The 19,981-nt window shown below is 37.0% G+C and overlaps 2 protein-coding genes, 1 long non-coding RNA gene and 1 pseudogene across 4 annotated transcripts; 1 reads left to right on the top strand and 3 right to left on the bottom strand.

The window, feature by feature from the left end:
• Window positions 1-1,966: 1,966 nt before the first annotated feature.
• On the bottom strand, window positions 1,967-19,811 carry LOC114517038 (beta-1,3-galactosyltransferase 1-like). Of its 2 annotated transcripts, none has more exons than XM_028536681.1 (2): window positions 18,501-19,811; window positions 1,967-2,139 (listed from the first exon to the last, which is right to left on the bottom strand). In XM_028536681.1, exon 1 carries the CDS (start codon window positions 19,596-19,598, stop codon window positions 18,738-18,740), a length of 861 nt encoding a protein of 286 aa, XP_028392482.1. In that variant the 5' UTR covers window positions 19,599-19,811; the 3' UTR covers window positions 1,967-2,139; window positions 18,501-18,737. The 2 variants fall into 2 exon arrangements, with proteins under 2 accessions (XP_028392482.1, XP_028392481.1); XM_028536680.1 differs by lacking the exon at window positions 1,967-2,139 and adding an exon at window positions 4,431-4,843.
• On the bottom strand, window positions 2,125-3,517 carry LOC114517037 (UDP-GalNAc:beta-1,3-N-acetylgalactosaminyltransferase 1-like). The gene has a single exon (XM_028536679.1). It carries the CDS (start codon window positions 3,233-3,235, stop codon window positions 2,141-2,143), a length of 1,095 nt encoding a protein of 364 aa, XP_028392480.1. The 5' UTR covers window positions 3,236-3,517; the 3' UTR covers window positions 2,125-2,140.
• LOC114517153 lies at window positions 4,837-5,823 on the bottom strand (annotated as a pseudogene).
• Window positions 14,745-17,909, top strand: LOC114517039. Its single transcript, XR_003686348.1, has 3 exons — window positions 14,745-15,970; window positions 17,037-17,259; window positions 17,396-17,909. It is a non-coding gene; the product is annotated as an uncharacterized LOC114517039 (long non-coding RNA).
• Window positions 19,812-19,981: the final 170 nt, after the last annotated feature.

The raw sequence follows: 19,981 nt of genomic DNA, 5'->3' as shown, positions 1-19,981 counted from the left end.
CATGTATACTTTAAGAATAAGATTGATGTAGTTGTCTGTGATATTTCCAATCAACATATCGTTGTGTTGTCGAGCTTCAGCGATATTCAATATATCGTCGTTCGTTCCGGTTACTGCTTTTCCAACAACAAATACGAGCAGCCATCTTAAGTGTTTTAATCTTTCATCTTGCGAGGCTTTACGTTGTTCGCAGGTACTTTGGTTTCCCCAGGTTTGTCGGATGGCCTCGCGACGTTTTCTAAACTTGTTTCCATCGGCGCCGGACATCACTAATACAATCATGAAAACATTTTTCGTCGCTCCAACTGTAGGCGAGATTCTCGGAGTTGTGAGTTTGAAATCTACGAAGGGATAGTAGTCGTTAACCATATCAATGGTTGAGTTTTCACTTACGTCTTTCTTTGTTGGTCGTGTCCGTGCAGATAGGCGTTGGTCTTTGCGTTCCAAAAACGATAGTGAATAAACTAAGAATCCCAAGAAGACTAATACAACTAGTTTCTTCCTGTTTCGTTTAAGAGGACTCATCTTGCTTTCGATTTTTCACAAAGGGTCAAGAACGTCTGTGAAAAGATCCCTTTAAGACCAGAAACTGGATAACGTTAAACATACAACACTAATTTATAGGTGTATCTCGATATTGACCATGATTTTGGGCACAAAACCCTACGTTAACACTGGATGATCAATATTTTCCTGCAAAGTTGGCAGACGTTGGTTAAGTGCAGAGGAAAATGACGTGAATTAACATGAATATATAATTATTTACACCCCACCGACTTAATTACCAAGCTTTCTTGTTTAAAGCAACAAGCAAGGTTTACAGCAGGGGCGGCCGCGTTGTATTGATTACTCAATCAATTGTATATTGAATACATCACGACCACAAGTGTTGTAAACAATTTGTGAAATTGCTTTTTAAATAAATAAGATTCTAAAAGATATGCAAATCTGTTAGCAACACTATAGATGGTATCAATATAAAAGCAGCCACCATAGGCGTACGGGTGCAACTTCGTTTGGGGGGGGGGCAAATAAAATTGCCTGAATTTTTGAATTATACAATGTGCCTGAATTATAACTTTTACCAGATTTGTAACAATAGATTTGGCAAAGCGGCTGATGTGCTTTTAAGAAAGTGCAACAAAAATAGCGAAATAGAATACAAATATGTTATATATATTACAAAATTTGGTTTTAAAAATTTTAACTATGTGATTTAGCTTTCAGTTTGCCCAAAGTTTCGGCTGAAATTTGCCCGTATTTCTTGATTCTCGAAATTTTTGGGGGGCAACTGCCCCCCCTGTCCCCCTGTCTCGTACGCCTATGGCGTACGCACGTACGCACGCACTCGTGTTTGCGATTGGTTTGCATATTCAGCAATCTTATTTGTATGGGGTATACAGGATGTGCATGTGACCTATCCATGTATTTTGGTTAGGTATAAATCTCATTAATGAATTTCCGAAGAGTTTTAAAAGAACAGTATTTATCAAGAAAGACGTGATTAATTAGATGTCTCCTTGACTTGATCAACAATGTCGACAGTCGTGGGACAAGGGGCACCGGAACCGCTGGGGGTAGCCCTTTGTTGACGGGGAAAGTTTTCCCTTTATACGCTCATAGACATTAAATGTCTTACTTCGTAATTTTCGTTCTTCAATATGGGTATATTTGCGAAAGCATAAGTGCATAACACACATTTATTTTCTTATTTGAGTCCGAAGCTTTAAGGTAGCCCTGATTCAATTGTTTCATACGTCGCATCTCGCATGCAGATAATTCAAGCAATTGTATTCGGCACATGCAAAATGCGACGTTTGAAACAGGCCTTCTTGAATGAGTAAACTTGAATATTGTGCACTAAATATGCAGTTGTAAACAGAATCTTTGTATTAAGGTTAAAGACATTTAGTTTGCTTCTTGAATAAAACGAATAAAACGCTTTGTATTTTGAACTTAACCACCGTTTAAGCTAAACGGGCTTGATACAACCGGCCTTGGTATTTAAAAAAACAATCTGTGGATAAAATGTCATTTTTTGCCAAGTCGAACATGCCAAGCCCAAGGATAATCCACCTGTAAAAGTTGATGTAAAAGTTAAAAGACCTCATCCAGTGGTAATTTCCTAACATTAAAGACCTCATCCAGTCTTGTTGCAACGATGATAGTCAATATCCAATGTAATTTTCTTACACACATGCGACTGTAAAAGCAGATGAAGTTTTTTAATCGCCCTTTGACCCATTAAATGACCGAATCCAATCCAACTTAGCATTTCACATCTTTGTATATTTTCTTCCAGTACGTAGCTATGCATTACCTGTGACAATTGGAACGAGTCAATGTTAGTTGCCTTGATGTTAGAATCATGCATCGCTAAAGCGACATATACATCCTCAAGGTGGAAGGGTTTTCTAACAGAAACATAGTTGAACAATTTGTCGAAAAGGTCACTCGATAAAATGTAGAATGGCCCACGATTGAAGTCTGGAAAGTGTGTTTCACCATAATATTTATAACTTATTGTCCATTTTACTCCAATTCTGCGAGCCACTTTGGCTTTGTTACGAGGGCAGACCAAGCCTCCGTAAAATGGTCTTGGAAATTTCGCGTTCACAAGATACTCCAACACGCGCGGTATGCGCACGTAAACATCGTCGTCTGCTTTCAATGTATATTTTACATCAAATTTGCTCGCCCAAAGCAGACTCATGTATACTTTAAGAATAAGATTGATGTAGTTGTCTGTGATATTTCCAATCAACATATCGTTGTGTTGTCGAGCTTCAGCGATATTCAATATATCGTCGTTCGTTCCGGTTACTGCTTTTCCAACAACAAATACGAGCAGCCATCTTAAGTGTTTTAATCTTTCATCTTGCGAGGCTTTACGTTGTTCGCAGGTACTTTGGTTTCCCCAGGTTTGTCGGATGGCCTCGCGACGTTTTCTAAACTTGTTTCCATCGGCGCCGGACATCACTAATGCAATCATGAAAACATTTTTCGTCGCTCCAACTGTAGGCGAGATTCTCGGAGTTGTGAGTTTGAAATCTACGAAGGGATAGTAGTCGTTAACCATATCAATGGTTGAGTTTTCACTTACGTCTTTCTTTGTTGGTCGTGTCCGTGCAGATAGGCGTTGGTCTTTGCGTTCCAAAAACGATAGTGAATAAACTAAGAATCCCAAGAAGACTAATACAACTAGTTTCTTCCTGTTTCGTTTAAGAGGACTCATCTTGCTTTCGATTTTTCACAAAGGGTCAAGAACGTCTGTGAAAAGATCCCTTTAAGACCAGAAACTGGATAACGTTAAACATACAACACTAATTTATAGGTGTATCTCGATATTGACCATGATTTTGGGCACAAAACCCTACGTTAACACTGGATGATCAATATTTTCCTGCAAAGTTGGCAGACGTTGGTTAAGTGCAGAGGAAAATGACGTGAATTAACATGAATATATAATTATTTACACCCCACCGACTTAATTACCAAGCTTTCTTGTTTAAAGCAACAAGCAAGGTTTTCAGCAGGGACGGCCGCGTTGTATTGATTACTCAATCAATTGTATATTGAATACATCACGACCACAAGTGTTGTAAACAATTTGTGAAATTGCTTTTTAAATAAATAAGATTCTAAAAGATATGCAAATCTGTTAGCAACACTATAGATGGTATCAATATAAAAGCAGCCACCATAGGCGTACGGGTGCAACTTCGTTTGGGGGGGGCAAATAAAATTGCCTGAATTTTTGAATTATACAATGTGCCTGAATTATAACTTTTACCAGATTTGTAACAATAGATTTGGCAAAGCGGCTGATGTGCTTTTAAGAAAGTGCAACAAAAATAGCGAAATAGAATACAAATATGTTATATATATTACAAAATTTGGTTTTAAAAATTTTAGCTATGTGATTTAGCTTTCAGTTTGCCCAAAGTTTCGGCTGAAATTTGCCCGTATTTCTTGATTCTCGAAATTTTTTGGGGGGCAACTGCCCCCCCTGTCCCCCTGTCTCGTACGCCTATGGCGTACGCACGTAACGCACGCACTCGTGTTTGCGATTGTTTGCATATTCAGCAATCTTATTTGTATGGGGTATACAGGATGTGCATGTGACCTATCCATGTATTTTGGTTAGGTATAAATCTCATTAATGAATTTCCGAAGAGTTTTAAAAGAACAGTATTTATCAAGAAAGACGTGATTAATTAGATGTCTCCTTGACTTGATCAACAATGTCGACAGTCGTGGGACAAGGGGCACCGGAACCGCTGGGGGTAGCCCTTTGTTGACGGGGAAAGTTTTCCCTTTATACGCTCATAGACATTAAATGTCTTACTTCGTAATTTTCGTTCTTCAATATGGGTATATTTGCGAAAGCATAAGTGCATAACACACATTTATTTCTTATTTGAGTCCGAAGCTTTAAGGTAGCCCTGATTCAATTGTTTCATACGTCGCATCTCGCATGCAGATAATTCAAGCAATTGTATTCGGCACATGCAAAATGCGACGTTTGAAACAGGCCTTCTTGAATGAGTAAACTTGAATATTGTGCACTAAATATGCAGTTGTAAACAGAATCTTTGTATTAAGGTTAAAGACATTTAGTTTGCTTCTTGAATAAAACGATAGATTCGCTTTGTATTTTGAACTTAACCACCGTTTAAGCTAAACGGGCTTGATACAACCGGCCCTGGCATTTAGGAAAACAACCTGGGGATAAAATGTCATTTTTTGCCAAGTGGAACGTGCCAAGGATAATCCACCTGTTTAAAAGTTAGTGTAAAAGTTAAAAGACCTCATCCAGTGGTAATTTCCTAACATTAAAGACCTCATCCAGTCTTGTTGCAACGATGATAGTCAACATCCAATGTAATTTCCTTACACACATGCGACTGTAAAAGCAGATAAAGTTTTTTAATCGCCTTTGGATCCATGTAATGACCGAATCCAATCCAACTTAGCATTTCACAGTTTTGTATGTTTCCTTCTAGTACGTAGCTAGCCATTTCCGATGACAATTGGAACGAGTCAATGTTAGTTGTGCTGATGTTAGAATCATGCATCGCTAAAGCGACATATACATCCTCAAGGTGGAAGGGTTTTCTAACGTAAACATAGTTGAACAATTTGTCGAAAAGGTCGCTTGATAAAATGTAGAATGGGCCACGACTGAACTCTGGAAAATATGTTTCACTATAATATTTATAACTTATTGTCCATTTTACTCCAATTTTGCGATGCACTTCGCTGCGAGGGTAGATCAGGCCTCCGTAAAATGGTCTTGGAAATTTCGCGTTCACAAAATACTCCAACAAGCGCGGTATGCGCACGTAAACATCGTCGTCTGCTTTGAATGTATATTTACATCAAATTTGCTCGCCCAAAGCAGACCCATGTATACTTTAAGAATAAGATTGATGTAGTTGTCTGTGATATTTCCAATCAACATATCGTTGTGTTGTCGAGCTTCAGCGATATTCAATTCATCGTCGTTCGTTCCAGTTCCTGCTTTTCCAACAAAATACGAGTAGCCATCTTAAGTGTTTTAATCTTTCATCTTGCGACGCTTTCCGTTGTTCGCATGTACTTTGGTTTCCCCAGGTTTGTCGGATGGCCTCGCGACGTTCTCTGAACTTGTTTCCCTTTGCGCCGGACATCACTAACACAATCATGAAAATATTTTTCATTGCTCCAACTGTAGGCGAGATTCTCGGAGTTGTGAGTTTGAAATCTACGAAGGGATAGTAGTCGTTGACCATATCAATGGTTGAGTTTTCACTTACTTCTTTCTTTGTTGGTCCTGTGCATGCAGTTCGGCGTTGGACTTTGCTCACCAAAAACGATAGTGAATAAACTAAGAATCCCAAAAAGACTAATACAGTTAGTTTCTTCCTGTTTCGTTTAAGAAGATTCATCTTGCCTTCGATTTATCACAAAGAGTATGGGTCAAGAACGTCTTTGAAAAGATCCCTTTAAGACCAAAAACTGGATAACGTTAAACATACAACACTAATTTATAGGTTTATTCTGATATATTGACCATGATTTTGGGCACAAAACCCTACGTTAACACTGGATGATCAATATTTTCCTGCAAAGTTGGCAGACGTTGGTTAAGTGAAGAGGAAAATTACGTTCAGCCCTAGTAGTTTCATACATACAGTATGTTAAAATGAATATATAAATATTTACACCGCACTGTTCCACCCACTTAATTGCTCCTTTTTAAAGCAATATAAAAAAAATCAATTGTCAAAACCCTGGGTCAAGGTTGCAACCACTCGTGTTTGTGATTGATTTGCATATTTATCAATCTTATTTGTATGGGGTATACAGGGTGTGCATGTGACCTATCCACGTATTCAGTGCCTTTTTTAACTATATATCTGAGAATGCATTTTCCCCCCCCAGTAACTACATTTCTGCCCACGTAGTGCGACACAGTATTGCTCATGATTGCTCTGAGAATTGCTGTTGATTTACTTATCCATGTTAAAATATTCGACATCGTAACCAAAGCATGGTAATGTTGTTTAATGTTTGTATATGAGCACGAAACATGCTGGCAACTTTACATAGGACAAGCATTTGACCATTAAAACAACGTGGTTATCCATTTCAAAATATTTGACATCATAACCAAAGCATGGTTATATTGTTTAATGTTTGTATATGAGCGCCAAACATGCTGGAAACTTTACATTGAACAAGCATTTGACCATTAAAACAGCGTGGTTATCCATTTCAAAATATTTGACATCATAACCAAAGCATGGTTATATTGTTTAATGTTCGTATATGAGCGCCAAACATGCTGGAAACTTTACATAGGACAAGCATTTGACCATTAAAACAGCGTGGTTATCCATTTCAAAATATTTGACATCATAACCAAAGCATGGTTATATTGTTTAATGTTTGTATATGAGCGCCAAACATGCTGGAAACTTTACATAGGACAAGCATTTGACCATTAAAACTGAGTGTTTATCCATTTCAAAATATTTGACATCATAACCAAAGCATGGTTATATTGTTTCATGTTTGTATATGAGCGCCAAACATCCTGGAAACTTTACATTGAACAAGCATTTGACCATTAAAACTGAGAGGTTATCCATTTCAAAATATTTGACATCATAACCAAAGCATGGTTATATTGTTTAATGTTTGTATATGAGCGCCAAACATGCTGGAAACTTTACATAGGACAAGCATTTGACCATTAAAACAGCGTGGTTATTCATTTCAAAATATTTGACATCATAACCAAAGCATGGTTATATTGTTTAATGTTTGTATATGAGCGCCAAACATGCTGGAAACTTTACATTGGACAAGCATTTGAACATTAAAATAGCGTGGTTATTCATTTAGAAATATTTGACATCATAACCAAAGCATGGTTATATTGTTTAATGTTTGTATATGAGCGCCAAACATGCTGGAAACTTTACATAGGACAAGCATTTGACCATTAAAACAGCGTGATTATAAAGGTCAAAATATTTGACTTCATAACCAAAGCATGGTTATGTTGTTTTACTTGTTTCGTGTTTGTATATGAGCACGAAACATGGTTGCAACTTTACATAGGACAAGCATTTATTTTCAAAGTTTCTAAAAGTTTCAGAGTTTGCGGTTATTAGGCATCAGTATTGCTTAGTTAAATAAAAATTCCTACCGTCCAAGATGAAGCATAAACAAACTCAACAAACTAAATTGTCACCGCAAACTCATCTTGGACGGGAAAGTTGATAGTAATAATCCGTCTGAATATATGAATGGGGTGGATAAATTTACACTTATGATGGATCGGGCAATGCTAAAAAAGGGGTCGTAATCATTACGATAATCATTTTGATTATTTTCTGCTACCCTTGTTTCTTTCTTGTGTAATGGGCCGAGCTGTCTGAGACACACACACGTTGAATCCAGTTTCTAAGTGTATTTTATTTCATTCTTTTGCTCCCTACATACATGAAGTCAAGGCTCTCAATTATCTAATCACAATATTGCACTGATACATTATCTCATCACAATTGGGGCACTGTTACACTTGTCCGTGTTGATATTTCAGAATCTCCTCTGATTTATCCGTCTAAATTCAAATTTAAGAAGAGTTTCTCATCGAGAAAAGATTCCCTTTCAACTTAAGGCTAGTTTCCACTCAGGAAAAATATCCTTTGAATCGAAACGGACAGGGAAATTTCCTTTGTCGGTGAGTTCACAGTCGGCGTCATGTGTAGCACTATGCTAAAAAAAGATTTTCCTTGACAAGTTACCGTTTCGGAAAGCAGTTTAATTTGACACGCATCACGTAACAGTTTTATCTGCTCGTATAGACGGTATAGTGATAAATGAATTTCAAAGGTCCGACACTTTACTTTACTTTACGCTTTTCACTGATTTACACACGAGCATTTCTGGGGCCGGTTGCATCAAGCCCGTTTAGCTTAAACGGTGGATAAGTCAAACTTAAATAACACTCTTACATGCATCTCTCTTAAATGAGTCAACTTGAATATTATGCACTGAATATGTAGTTGTAAATAGTATCTTTGTATTATGGTCAAAAACATTTAGTTCACTTGTTGAATAAAACCATAGACTAGCTTGCTTTCTATTTTGGATTTATCAACCGTTTAAGCTAAACGGGCTTAATACAACCGAACCCTGACCCTGGGGCCGGTTGTATCAAGCCCGTTTAGCTTAAATGGCGGATAAGTCAAAATTAAATAACACTCTTACATCCCTCTAGAATGAGTAAACTTGAATATTGTGCACTAAATATGTAGTTGTAAACAGAATCTTTGTATTAAGGTTAAAAACACTTAGTTTGCTTCTTGAATAAAACGAATAAAACGCTTTGTATTTTGAACTTAACAACCGTTTAAGCTAAACGGGCTTGATACAACCGCCCTTGGTATTTAAAAAAACAACCTACGGATCCGGATAAAATGCCACTTTTTTTTCAAGTCGAACGTGCCAAGCCCAAGAATAATCCTGCAAAAGTTAATGTAAAAGTTAAAAGAAACGCCTTCCAATGAAATTTGTCATTTTCCAAACTTTAAAATTCCGCCAAAATTAGCCAAATTTTGCTAAATTCTGCGGAATTTTGATTTTTTTCCGCAAAAATATCATTAAATTGCTAAATCCAGCGGACTTCACTGCGAGTTTCATTATAAAAGTCATTTTCTTGCGGAAATATGTTAAAATTTCGTTGGTGAAAAAGCCTATTTCTCGCGGAGTAAGAAAAATATGGCCTCGTTTTTACTGTTTTTCGAAAATACTAGCGGAGTGAACCAACTATGGCTCCAAAATCAATAAAAAGCGAGAAAATCTGAGGAAAAGTTAATACTTACCAAAAAATACTTATCAGTAGAATTTTTACAAACACACAAGGGTGTCCGAATTTCGGAAACCCCTATATCTCAATGTGAGAGACATATAAGGGTGTCCGAAATTCGGAAACCCCTATATCTCAATGTGAGAGACATATAAGGGTGTCCGAATTTCGGAAACCCCTATATCTCAATGCGAGAGACATATAAGGGTGTCCGAATTTCGGAAACCCCTGTATCTCAATGCGAGAGACATATAGGGGTGTCCGAATTTCGGAAACCCCTGTATCTCAATGCGAGAGACATATAAGGGTGTCCGAATTTCGGAAACCCTTATCTCAATGCGAGAGACATATAAGGGTGTCCGAATTTCGGAAACCCCTATATCTCAATGCGAGAGACATATAAGGGTGTCCGAATTTCGGAAACCCTATATCTCAATGCGAGAGACATATAGGGTGTCCGAATTTCGGAAACCCTTATATCTCAATGCGAGAGACATATAAGGGTGTCCGAATTTCGGAAACCCCTATATCTCAATGCGAGAGACATATAAGGGTGTCCGAATTTCGGAAACCCCTATATCTCAATGTGAGAGACATATAAGGGTGTCCGAATTTCGGAGACCGTTATACCTCAATGCGAGAGACATATAAGGGTGTCCGAATTTCGGAAACCCCTATATCTCAATGTGAGAGACATATAAGGGTGTCCGAATTTCGGAAACCCCTATATCTCAATGTGAGAGACATATAAGGGTGTCCGAATTTCGGAAACCACTAGCTATATCTCAATGTGAGAGACATATAGGCGTGTCCGAGTAACGTAGTGCACTGTATCTACAATGGGTTAATGGGTTATTATAAAAACTCAAAACACTTAACAATACAGTCCATACTTATGTAGTGTTTATTATTCATATCAGTGATAATTCCTGAAGATAAATGAGTCATTTGAATGTTGGCATACATTTTAGTTAGCATGCGATAATGATATTGAGGGTAATATTCTCCAATGCTTCTGCACTTAAAAATTTAGCATCTTGCGTCTGTATAATTATAGGTACAAGCGTAGAAAATATTTTTTTTTAAATTAATCCAGACCCTTAGCCCTTTCAGCTTCCTCCCAATACCACCGTTTTAAATATTTTCTGGTATTTTCTTGGAGATGGTTGTTATCGTCAAGTTAGAACGAGCAGAGAATTACTGAATCTTTTGGAAGAGTGTCTGTCCAAGGTATTTCACCATCTTTGCTCGTAACCATAACGGGTTGCCAGGTCGCGGTATATGTACCTTTCCAGTAATGCAAATTGAATTCAAAACTTCACAAACATTACCAATACCGGTCTCTTTTTGTAATTACTAATATACACTGCAACCAACACGCCAGGACAAAGCGACTGAAGATAGTTGTCATCATGTCGCATTCCTCTGGCAGCAGGTGGTTGATATGGCCCAGCGTAAATCTAAAGAGAGCAAAATTCATGTTACACTTTTGAATAACATATTGCCAGTATTCTGAAATTGAATTTTCTTTTAAAATCCATAGGACAAAGCAGGGAAAATTGGATATCAAACCCTACAGTAAGCTTAAACAGTAAGATAGAGTGTTTGTTGTAGGTTTGTCCAAAGGCTCATTATAACGTATCTCCCTATAATTTTGTAGTACCTCTCTCGAGCTAATTCCTCGGAATCATTTTTTACTGAAATATGCGCAAAGAAAATATCATAGTCCTATTTTTTTGAGAGTTTTAAAATATTACTAAAAGTTTAGTTTGGCGCGACTGATAGCGTATAAATTATCCGTTTTGCCATTTTAATGAATTTTGGCATTTTGATTTGAATTAGAGATTTTATGTTTATCATGGTGTCCCTAAACTACATGCATTTATCCGCACCCATTATATGTATAAAGTATCCAGTTCTGGGTTTATTCATATAGTGTTCAATATGACGTGTTTTTCCGGTGCAGGTTTGCCAGCGCCTCAATGTTTGACGTCAATCAATCTTAGCTGTTGTTGGTGACACATTTTAGCTTTGTAGCTATGTATTGGCGGAAAATCTGCATGTCATCATCGAATTGCAAGTTGACATTTGTAGTGCTTAGATATATACAGCCCTGATCGTTTTATTTTATTTCAAAAATCTAAGCGCGCTTCGCCCGTAATGGAAAAACGCCTTATCCTAAATTCGAAAGTATCCATTCTCATTTACATGGGTATGGTGTTCCATTTATCCCCACGTGTCTTTAAAATAATTAATTCAATTAAATGAGTATTCTTGTATGAAGTTGCGTGCCAATATAACGAGGGAGCAGCGCGGCAGCGTCTTCAAACAACTTAGCATTAAATGTGGTATTTTAGGCAGTTGTTATACCACATTTGATGCTGTTGTTTGAAGATAGGTATATACATGATATGTTGTTATACAGTGTGTAAAAAAAAACTAAAGATTCAAAGGGTCTTAATTTCGAGCGGAATTATACAAACTTCGAATTCAAGCCAGGAACAGTTGATGGAAAAATCAGTCAACTATTGACTATTCCTGCCGGAGGATCTATAGTTCTCCGGCAGGAATCGCGATGCCGGTGCAATGCGCAGTGGCTTGAATTTCAAGTGTGTATATTTCCACTCGAAATAAAGACCCTTAATTCGAACCTTTAGAATTTACCTGCATCGAGTGAAGTGCCAAAAATCATAAAAAACGCTTAATATTCACTTAAATATATTTATGAATATATTGGTGATTGCGTTTTTTTTACAGCCTGTAATTCATGGGTTTATATATTTAACAATCTTTACGCCTTGCAGGTCTTGGGGAAAAAATTATAATCTAACATATTGATTGACACACAAACAAGCGCCGGGAATAATGTAACTGTAAATCCTCAGTGACCAAATATTTTAATCGTTGCGCGCACGCAAAGTCGGCTTAGTATATGAAAATTTGCAGAATGGTGTCTCAGGATACAGAAGTATTATTATCGCGTGTTTATATAATAAAATAACTTGCAAAATATCATAAAAATTTATCGCTTACCACTGCTATCGGTTGAATCGTATTGTAAAGCTCTCTTGACTTTTTTTGGGCTCCTACTTAATACATATGCTGACGGCGTATCGTGAGGCAAAAGATTGCACGAAAGATCTAAAATCAAATAACAAAATTTGCATTCTTATTTCACATAATAGAGCACAAATTAAGAAATCGCTCTGAAACCTGAAACCAATTTTAGCAATCGCCAATGCCTTTTCTATTTAGCTTAGTTTCATATAAGATTGGTAATAATTAGGAACTTACGTTCAGAAGAATTTGAATCAGGAAAGGATCCATTTGCGTCGCTACTTAACCCAACAGAAAATGGTGAAGAAAATTCTTCGCGCAGATCTGTACTAGTTGAAATTGATGAAGGAGAAGCTTCAAGTGAGTTTGAAACTGCATGTATACATAAGATAGGGAAAAAACAAATTAAAAATATATGTATAATTATATGGCATTATTAATTCATGATGCTCTTACTTTTTGCCTCTGAATGTATGAGAGGAGATGATTTTTCACTGTCACTAAATCTTACACTGTTAATTTGAAGGTGTCAATTTAGCACCAAAAAAGGTGTTGAATGAATATGGCAAAAATAACACCTGTTGAGGTGCTATTTTAACACCATAACCTGGGTGCTAAATTAACTCCAATCCCTGGTGCTAAATTAACGCCCATTCTGGTGTCAGAATAACACCTTTGGGTGTTTAAATAGCACTACATTTGGTGTTAAAGCAGCACCTTTTTACCTACTGCAATTTAATGTGCAGTTCTTACATCAGTAATCATATCTAAATCAAAATTAATGACACTTATACAAGGAAATAAAAAATCAATATATTTGGTCACAGTTGCATATTTACAATTGCTTCTGCAGGACTATTTACAAAAACAACCAGACAAATATTCACAATTTTCGATAATCAATGTCAAGTTCTTATAATGCTACATTACAATTTTCGACAAGCAATGTCAAGTTCGTATAAATTTATTGACAAAAACTCACTTCCCAGCATGTTCTTTCATGGCCATTTTTTATTATTTGTATGTCCTCATTTGTATATGGAGTCATCAACCCTAAGATAAATTTATCAATAATCATTAGTATTATTAGCAAGTCAAATCAGCCCACAAGGTTTCTTAACATAAAGAGGAGAGATTCTCCTTCAGTTAGACCTAAAGCAACCACTAGCTGTGCTCTGAATGTCTGTTTTGAAAAACAAATTGTTTATCAAATATCAATAACAGAAAATCTAGTTAGGTTACCAAAACTATAATAGGTACACTAAACATTGGATAAAGACAGTCTAAATTGCAGATTGTGGGGCAATAAACTACAGGTGACACTGTAAAACACCTCCTTGGGACAATTATAGTATATTAATTGCATGATTTACCTGATTCTCTGTGCAGCTAATCTTGTTTCTTGTTTCTATCCTGTTCGAAAGAACCAATACATACTTCTTGGCACAATTTTTGGCATTCCTAATTGAAATTTGCCAGCCATACCATGGACCAATTTGTTCTTGCACATTTCACTTCCAAATTCTGCCTTTACCTGCAACAAAATAATAGAATGTGTTCAGTGAACTTTGTTACTTGACTAAAATATAAATGTGAATTTGAAAAATGACAGGCTAAAATGGGACTCTCAGGTATAAACCTGTAGGAGATTATATTTCTTACAGTAATAATTTTATCAAAAGACATACACAGGCATTGATTTTAAACAAATAACTTGCCCTCTAAAATCAAATTTATCAAAATAGAGCAAGGGTTATCGTTAATATATCAAAATAGAGCACGGACAATCGTTGATATAGGATAAAATATTTGCAAAATTATGTCAATAACATAAGAGAAAAGCGAAGACGCATCATAAAATTACGGTAAAGTAAATATGAATAGATACCTATTATTGCAATGATATTTTCTTTGACCACAGCTTGCTGAAGAGATCGCAGTAAAGTAGAATACGTCATTTAGCTTCTCTAGAATAAAAAAATAGCACACATTTGTTTGTTTAGCGATTTGGCCGTTTGACTTTGAGCGAACATGGATACTGTGTGTAATCAAATTCAAACACTTACCAAAATATTTCTGAGATAATACCACAACCAATTGCCTTGAAATTTCCTTATGGGCGCCCGTTGTTGTTAAGGATATTTAGAAGTACCAAAATAGTTGAGTAAATACGCTCAAAACGTCTTTAACACAGCAGCATAAACATCTCGATGAATATACGATTCAAAAGAGTTTTCAAACGACGCGCTCAAAAAATTTGCATGCAGGCGCCGGCACGTGTCATATTTTCTTATATGGACATACATAGTATGCCTATACGCGATTGCGAAATATTTACTTTGTAGCAATCAATACATAGCACAAAATAACATAGTTTGATAAAATAAAAAGGACAATGGATCACTATCGATGTATCTCGGGGTTTTTTTTATATTGAAACGTATCTGTCGTATTCATAGCAACAAGCCGAATTTCCATGTCGTCTTTTAGATGAATAGTTGTGCGAAAACGCATGGGAATTCTTTGTTCCAAAATCATCTCATTCGAAAATACAAATTTATTTTCCAATAGCTTGAATAAAATCAAACCTGCTCTTTCCCGGCCTATCCGCCATTTGGTGTTATTTTGACACACCATATTTAACTCCCTATATGGCGTTATTTTAACACTTTCCGTCGGTAAAAGAGGTGTTATTTTGGCACCTTGCAATGGTGCTGGTAATATGGTGTCATATTGGCACTTTTAGCGCCAATCCAAGATTTGGTGGTGTTAAATTAGCACCGAAGTTGGTGCCAAAATAGCACTTTCTATTTAACACCACTGCATGGTGTTGATTTGGCACCTACGGTGGTGCTATTTTAACACTTCAAAATTAACAGTGTATATCAAAACCGGGTGAGCTGCTGGTGGCTGACGCTGGTCCTTTCTTATTCGTAGATAACAAAGACATTATAGACAATGCTGGTGATATTGGTTCAGGTGAGCTTGAAAACCCCATTTCGAAAACAGAGGAATCGTCATCTTCTTTATCTGGTGAGGACAACATTGTGCTCAAATTTGATCACTTCTCGCAAAAATATATATAAACAATAATTAATGTTTAGCTGTTGAGCATATTCAATACATATATATCAGTAAATTGTGCCGAAGCTCGAAGGTGATTCCTTGTTGTCTGACAACCTGTTTTATTTTACAATAGTCCACTGATTGGATTAGGATATTCCCATCAATTAACTCTCTGACAACGGAAAAAACTTTTCTTTGTTATTGGTTAAGTTTACCGCTTTGACCAGGTGTAATGTTCATATGATATACTTCGCATGTGCGCTCTTCCCACATTCAACATATTGAGCTTCAATTGTCAATGCCAGTAGTTTTGAGAGAGAGTTTTTATATATAGATATGCCACAAATGAAAAAGTGGCCTGTTCGCGTAAGGCAAGGCAAAGAAAGGCGTATGTATATGTTGCTGGAAAGCCCCTAGCAAAGACAGGCGTCGAGTATCATCAGTGCTGCCGGCGTGAAAAGTGAGGATAATAAGCCTCTCAAGGTATGTATTAAGTTTCGATATTTTGAAACCTTTTTGATATTAGCTAGCTTTAGGCTTCTCGGATTTATAGTAGGTAGAAAGAAAAAAACCTCCTTTTTAAGAGCAAAGCTATAAGTAGGAACAAAAATATAACATATGTAAAGGCCTTATTTAAAGGCATGCTATACATGCATATGTATAATATATAGTTATATATATGTGTGATCAAATTGCTTGACACTGTCGTTATCTATATTTGGTTACCGCTGAAATTCCATTTTCGCGCTGCGTTTTCATTTTGTTTCATTGGCGCTTCGTATGATCGCTGTTTGCCCGAGAAAAAACGAAGTAGGCATGTCATTATTATTTATAGGGATTGAATACGAGTAAAATTTTAATCTCGAATGCAGCTGATCAGCAGTTAATCTCGAATGTATGATGTATGTGATCAATGTATATAAACACTCTCCTTATTATACAAGACCCTTGTCCCGGCGAGACTGTTTTGATATCAATAAAGTACTATATATAAATTAATAAATGCCTTTTATAGCCTTGCGCTTAAGCGATATGCATACAGGCAATGCGTGAATGCCACTGATGAAAACACAAATTTAGGTTTTTGTGGGCAAAAGGGGAACGTCATGAGAAACTTATTGAAACGTTTTTGTAAATTAAGGGGCGTAAAAAATAAAAATAAACAGATGATAGTTAGTAATTTTTAAGGCAACCGCCAACCATGTGGTGTGTGTTCCTGCATGACTGTTCCAGTTTATGGAGTATATATATCCACAATCAGGCATGATTTTTGGCACTTCACTTGATGCACGTAAATTTAGAGGTTTCGATGCGCCTAAAAGCGTAGGTTCGATTCCTGCCGGGGACCTATAGTTGACTCATTTTGCTTTAATTTGAATTTGAAGTGTGTATAATTCCACTCGCAATTTCCTGTTATGTTGACAAACACAAGCAGAGCTGGCCTCCTTCTGTCCAAACAATGCAGAAAATGTTACTCGGTGTACGCAATTCATGTAGCAGAATACTGTAGCTAGTGGTTAATTAATCGTTGTCCTTTTTCACTCTGTAGGGAATATATTACCAGGCATGAACGAGGCTGTTGAAGCATTTGTTGTCTTCCATGCTTCGGTATCTGGGCGAATTCTGCCAGAACACTTCAACTTCGCGTTTGGCAAGGTCCCAAACTTCATTTGTGTCAATTCGGCAAAACAGAGAATTTGAGACATGTTTGCGGCTGGTAGAAATGTTCAGTCACTCGGGTGACTGGATATTAGATGTTAATTTACCCGAAGGTATGTCATTAACCTCATAAATATAAAATATTAAACCACCCTTTTGTTCGAATGATGTATATATAATATACGTTTCCCGCCTGGTACAGTATTGAACTTTTATAATTATCATCTTTGTCAAATCTTTTTCTTGCAGCTGGCGGTGTTGCAGCAGTCACGATCGAGCGCAATTACCTCATTCTGGTAAAAACAGAAGAGGAGGAACGAGAGGCCAGGCGAAAGTTGAAAGAACTTTAGAACCTATAAATCTATATATATATATAATATATATTATACATCTTCATTGTGTGCTGGGTATTCCCGGCTCTACGTGGGAAAACATACCATAATGAAACTTTAATTAAGACAACTTACTTTTTAAATTGTCAGAATGTTCCTTTGCTATTTACAAAATATACTTCTAAATTGGTTTCACTTGACCATTGCCCATTCGACTTGCGTAGAGAATATAACCCGAATAATTGTAGATACCGTGCACTGCGTTACTCGGACACCCCTATATGTCTCTCACATTGAGATATAAGGGTTCCGAAATTCGGACACCCCTATATGCCTCTCGCATTGAGATATAGAGGTTTCCGAAATTCGGACACCCTTATATGTCTCTCACATTGAGATATACGGGTTTCCGAAATTCGGACACCCCTATATGTCTCTCAAATTGAGATACAGGGGTTTCCGAAATTCGGACACCCTTATATGTCTCTCACATTGAGATATACGGGTTTCCGAAATTCGGACACCCCTATAGTCTCTGGAATTGAGATACAGGGGTTTCCGAAATTCGGACACCCTTATATGTCTCTCACATTGAGATATACGGGTTTCCGAAATTCGGACACCCCTATATGTCTCTCGAATTGAGATACAGGGGTTTCCGAAATTCGGACACCCTTATATGTCTCTCACATTGAGATATACGGGTTTCCGAAATTCGGACACCCCTATATGTCTCTCGAATTGAGATACAGGGGTTTCCGAAATTCGGACACCCCTATATGTCTCTCAAACTTGAAACCGACGGACAGTGGAATCCTTATACATCTAAGACAAAAATCCTTTTTATGCGGACAGTGGAATTGTGTCCGCCAAAAAAGCTATTTTTTAAAAAAAGAATTAAAAATCCGCACAATTTTGTTAATTTCGCTAATATATGCGGAAAATTACAAGTTTGGAAATGTTCAAAATTCTTTGGAACACGTTAAGACCTCATCCAGTGGTAATTTCCTAACATTAAACACCTCATCCAGTCTTGTTGCAACGATGATAGTCAATATCCAATGTAATTTTCTTACACACATGCGACTGTAAAAGCAGATGAAGTTTTTTAATCGCCTTTGGATCCATGAAATGACCGAATCCAATCCAACTCAGCATTTTACATATTTGTATATTTCTTTGCAGTACGTATCTACGCATTGTCGGTGACAAGTGGAACGAATTAATGTTAGTTGCCTTGATGTTAAAATCATGCATCGCTAAAGCGACATATAGTGATATACATCCTCAAGGTGGAAGGGTTTTCTAACGTAAACATAGTTGAACAATTTCTCGAAAACGTCGCTGGATAAAATGTAGAATGGCCCACGACTGAAGCGTGGAAAGTTTGTTTCACCATAATATTTATAACTTATTGTCCATTTTACTCCAATTTTACGATGCACTTTGCTACGAGGGTAGATCAGGCCTCCGTAAAATGGTCTTGGAAATTTCGCGTTCACAAAATACTCCAACAGGCGCGGTATGCGCGCGTAAACATCATCGTCTGCTTTCAATGTATATTTTACATCAAATTTGCTCGCCCAAAGCAGACCCATGTATACTTTAAGAATAAGATTGATGTAGTTGTCTGTGATATTTCCAATCAACATATCGTTGTGTTGTCGAGCTTCAGCGATATTCAATATATCGTCGTTCGTTCCGGTTCCTGCTTTTCCAACAACAAATACGAGTAGCCATCTTAAGTGTTTTAATCTTTCATCTTGCGACGCTTTCCGTTGTTCGCAGTCACTTTGGTTTCCCCAGGTTTGTCGGATGGCCTCGCGACGTTCTCTGAACGTGTTTCCCTTTGCACCGGACATCACTAACACAATCATGAAAACATTTTTCATCGCTCCAACTGTAGGCGAGATTCTCGGAGTTGTGAGTTTGAAATCTACGAAGGGATAGTAGTCGTTGACCATATCAATGGTTGAGTTTTCACTTACGTCTGTCTTTGTTGGTCGTGTCCGTGCAGATAGGCGTTGGTCTTTGCGTTCCAAAAACGATAGTGAATAAACTAAGAATCCCAAGAAGACTAATACAACTAGTTTCTTCCTGTTTCGTTTAAGAGGACTCATCTTGCTTTCGATTTTTCACAAAGGGTCAAGAACGTCTGTGAAAAGATCCCTTTAAGACCAGAAACTGCATGGATAACGTTAAACATACAACACTAATTTATAGGTGTATCCCGATATATTGACCATGATTTTGGGCACAAAACCCTACGTTAACACTGGATGATCAATATTTTCCTGCAAAGTTGGCAGACGTTGGTTAAGTGCAGAGGAAAATTACGTTCAGCCCTATTAGTTTTATACGTGCAGTCTGTTAACATGAATATATTAATATTTACACCCCACCCACTTAATCACCTAGCTTTCTTGTTTAAAGCAACAAGCAAGGTTTACAGCAGGGGCGGCCGCGTTGTATTGATTACTCAATCAATTGTATATTGAATACA

This window comes from Dendronephthya gigantea, unplaced genomic scaffold (assembly GCF_004324835.1).
Source record: "Dendronephthya gigantea isolate DGI-Jeju-01 unplaced genomic scaffold, DenGig_1.0 000007F, whole genome shotgun sequence".
In the NCBI taxonomy this organism is placed as follows: domain Eukaryota; kingdom Metazoa; phylum Cnidaria; class Anthozoa; order Malacalcyonacea; family Nephtheidae; genus Dendronephthya; species Dendronephthya gigantea.
Note: the sequence above shows the minus strand (reverse complement) of the source record. Positions and strands in the feature narration are given on the sequence as shown.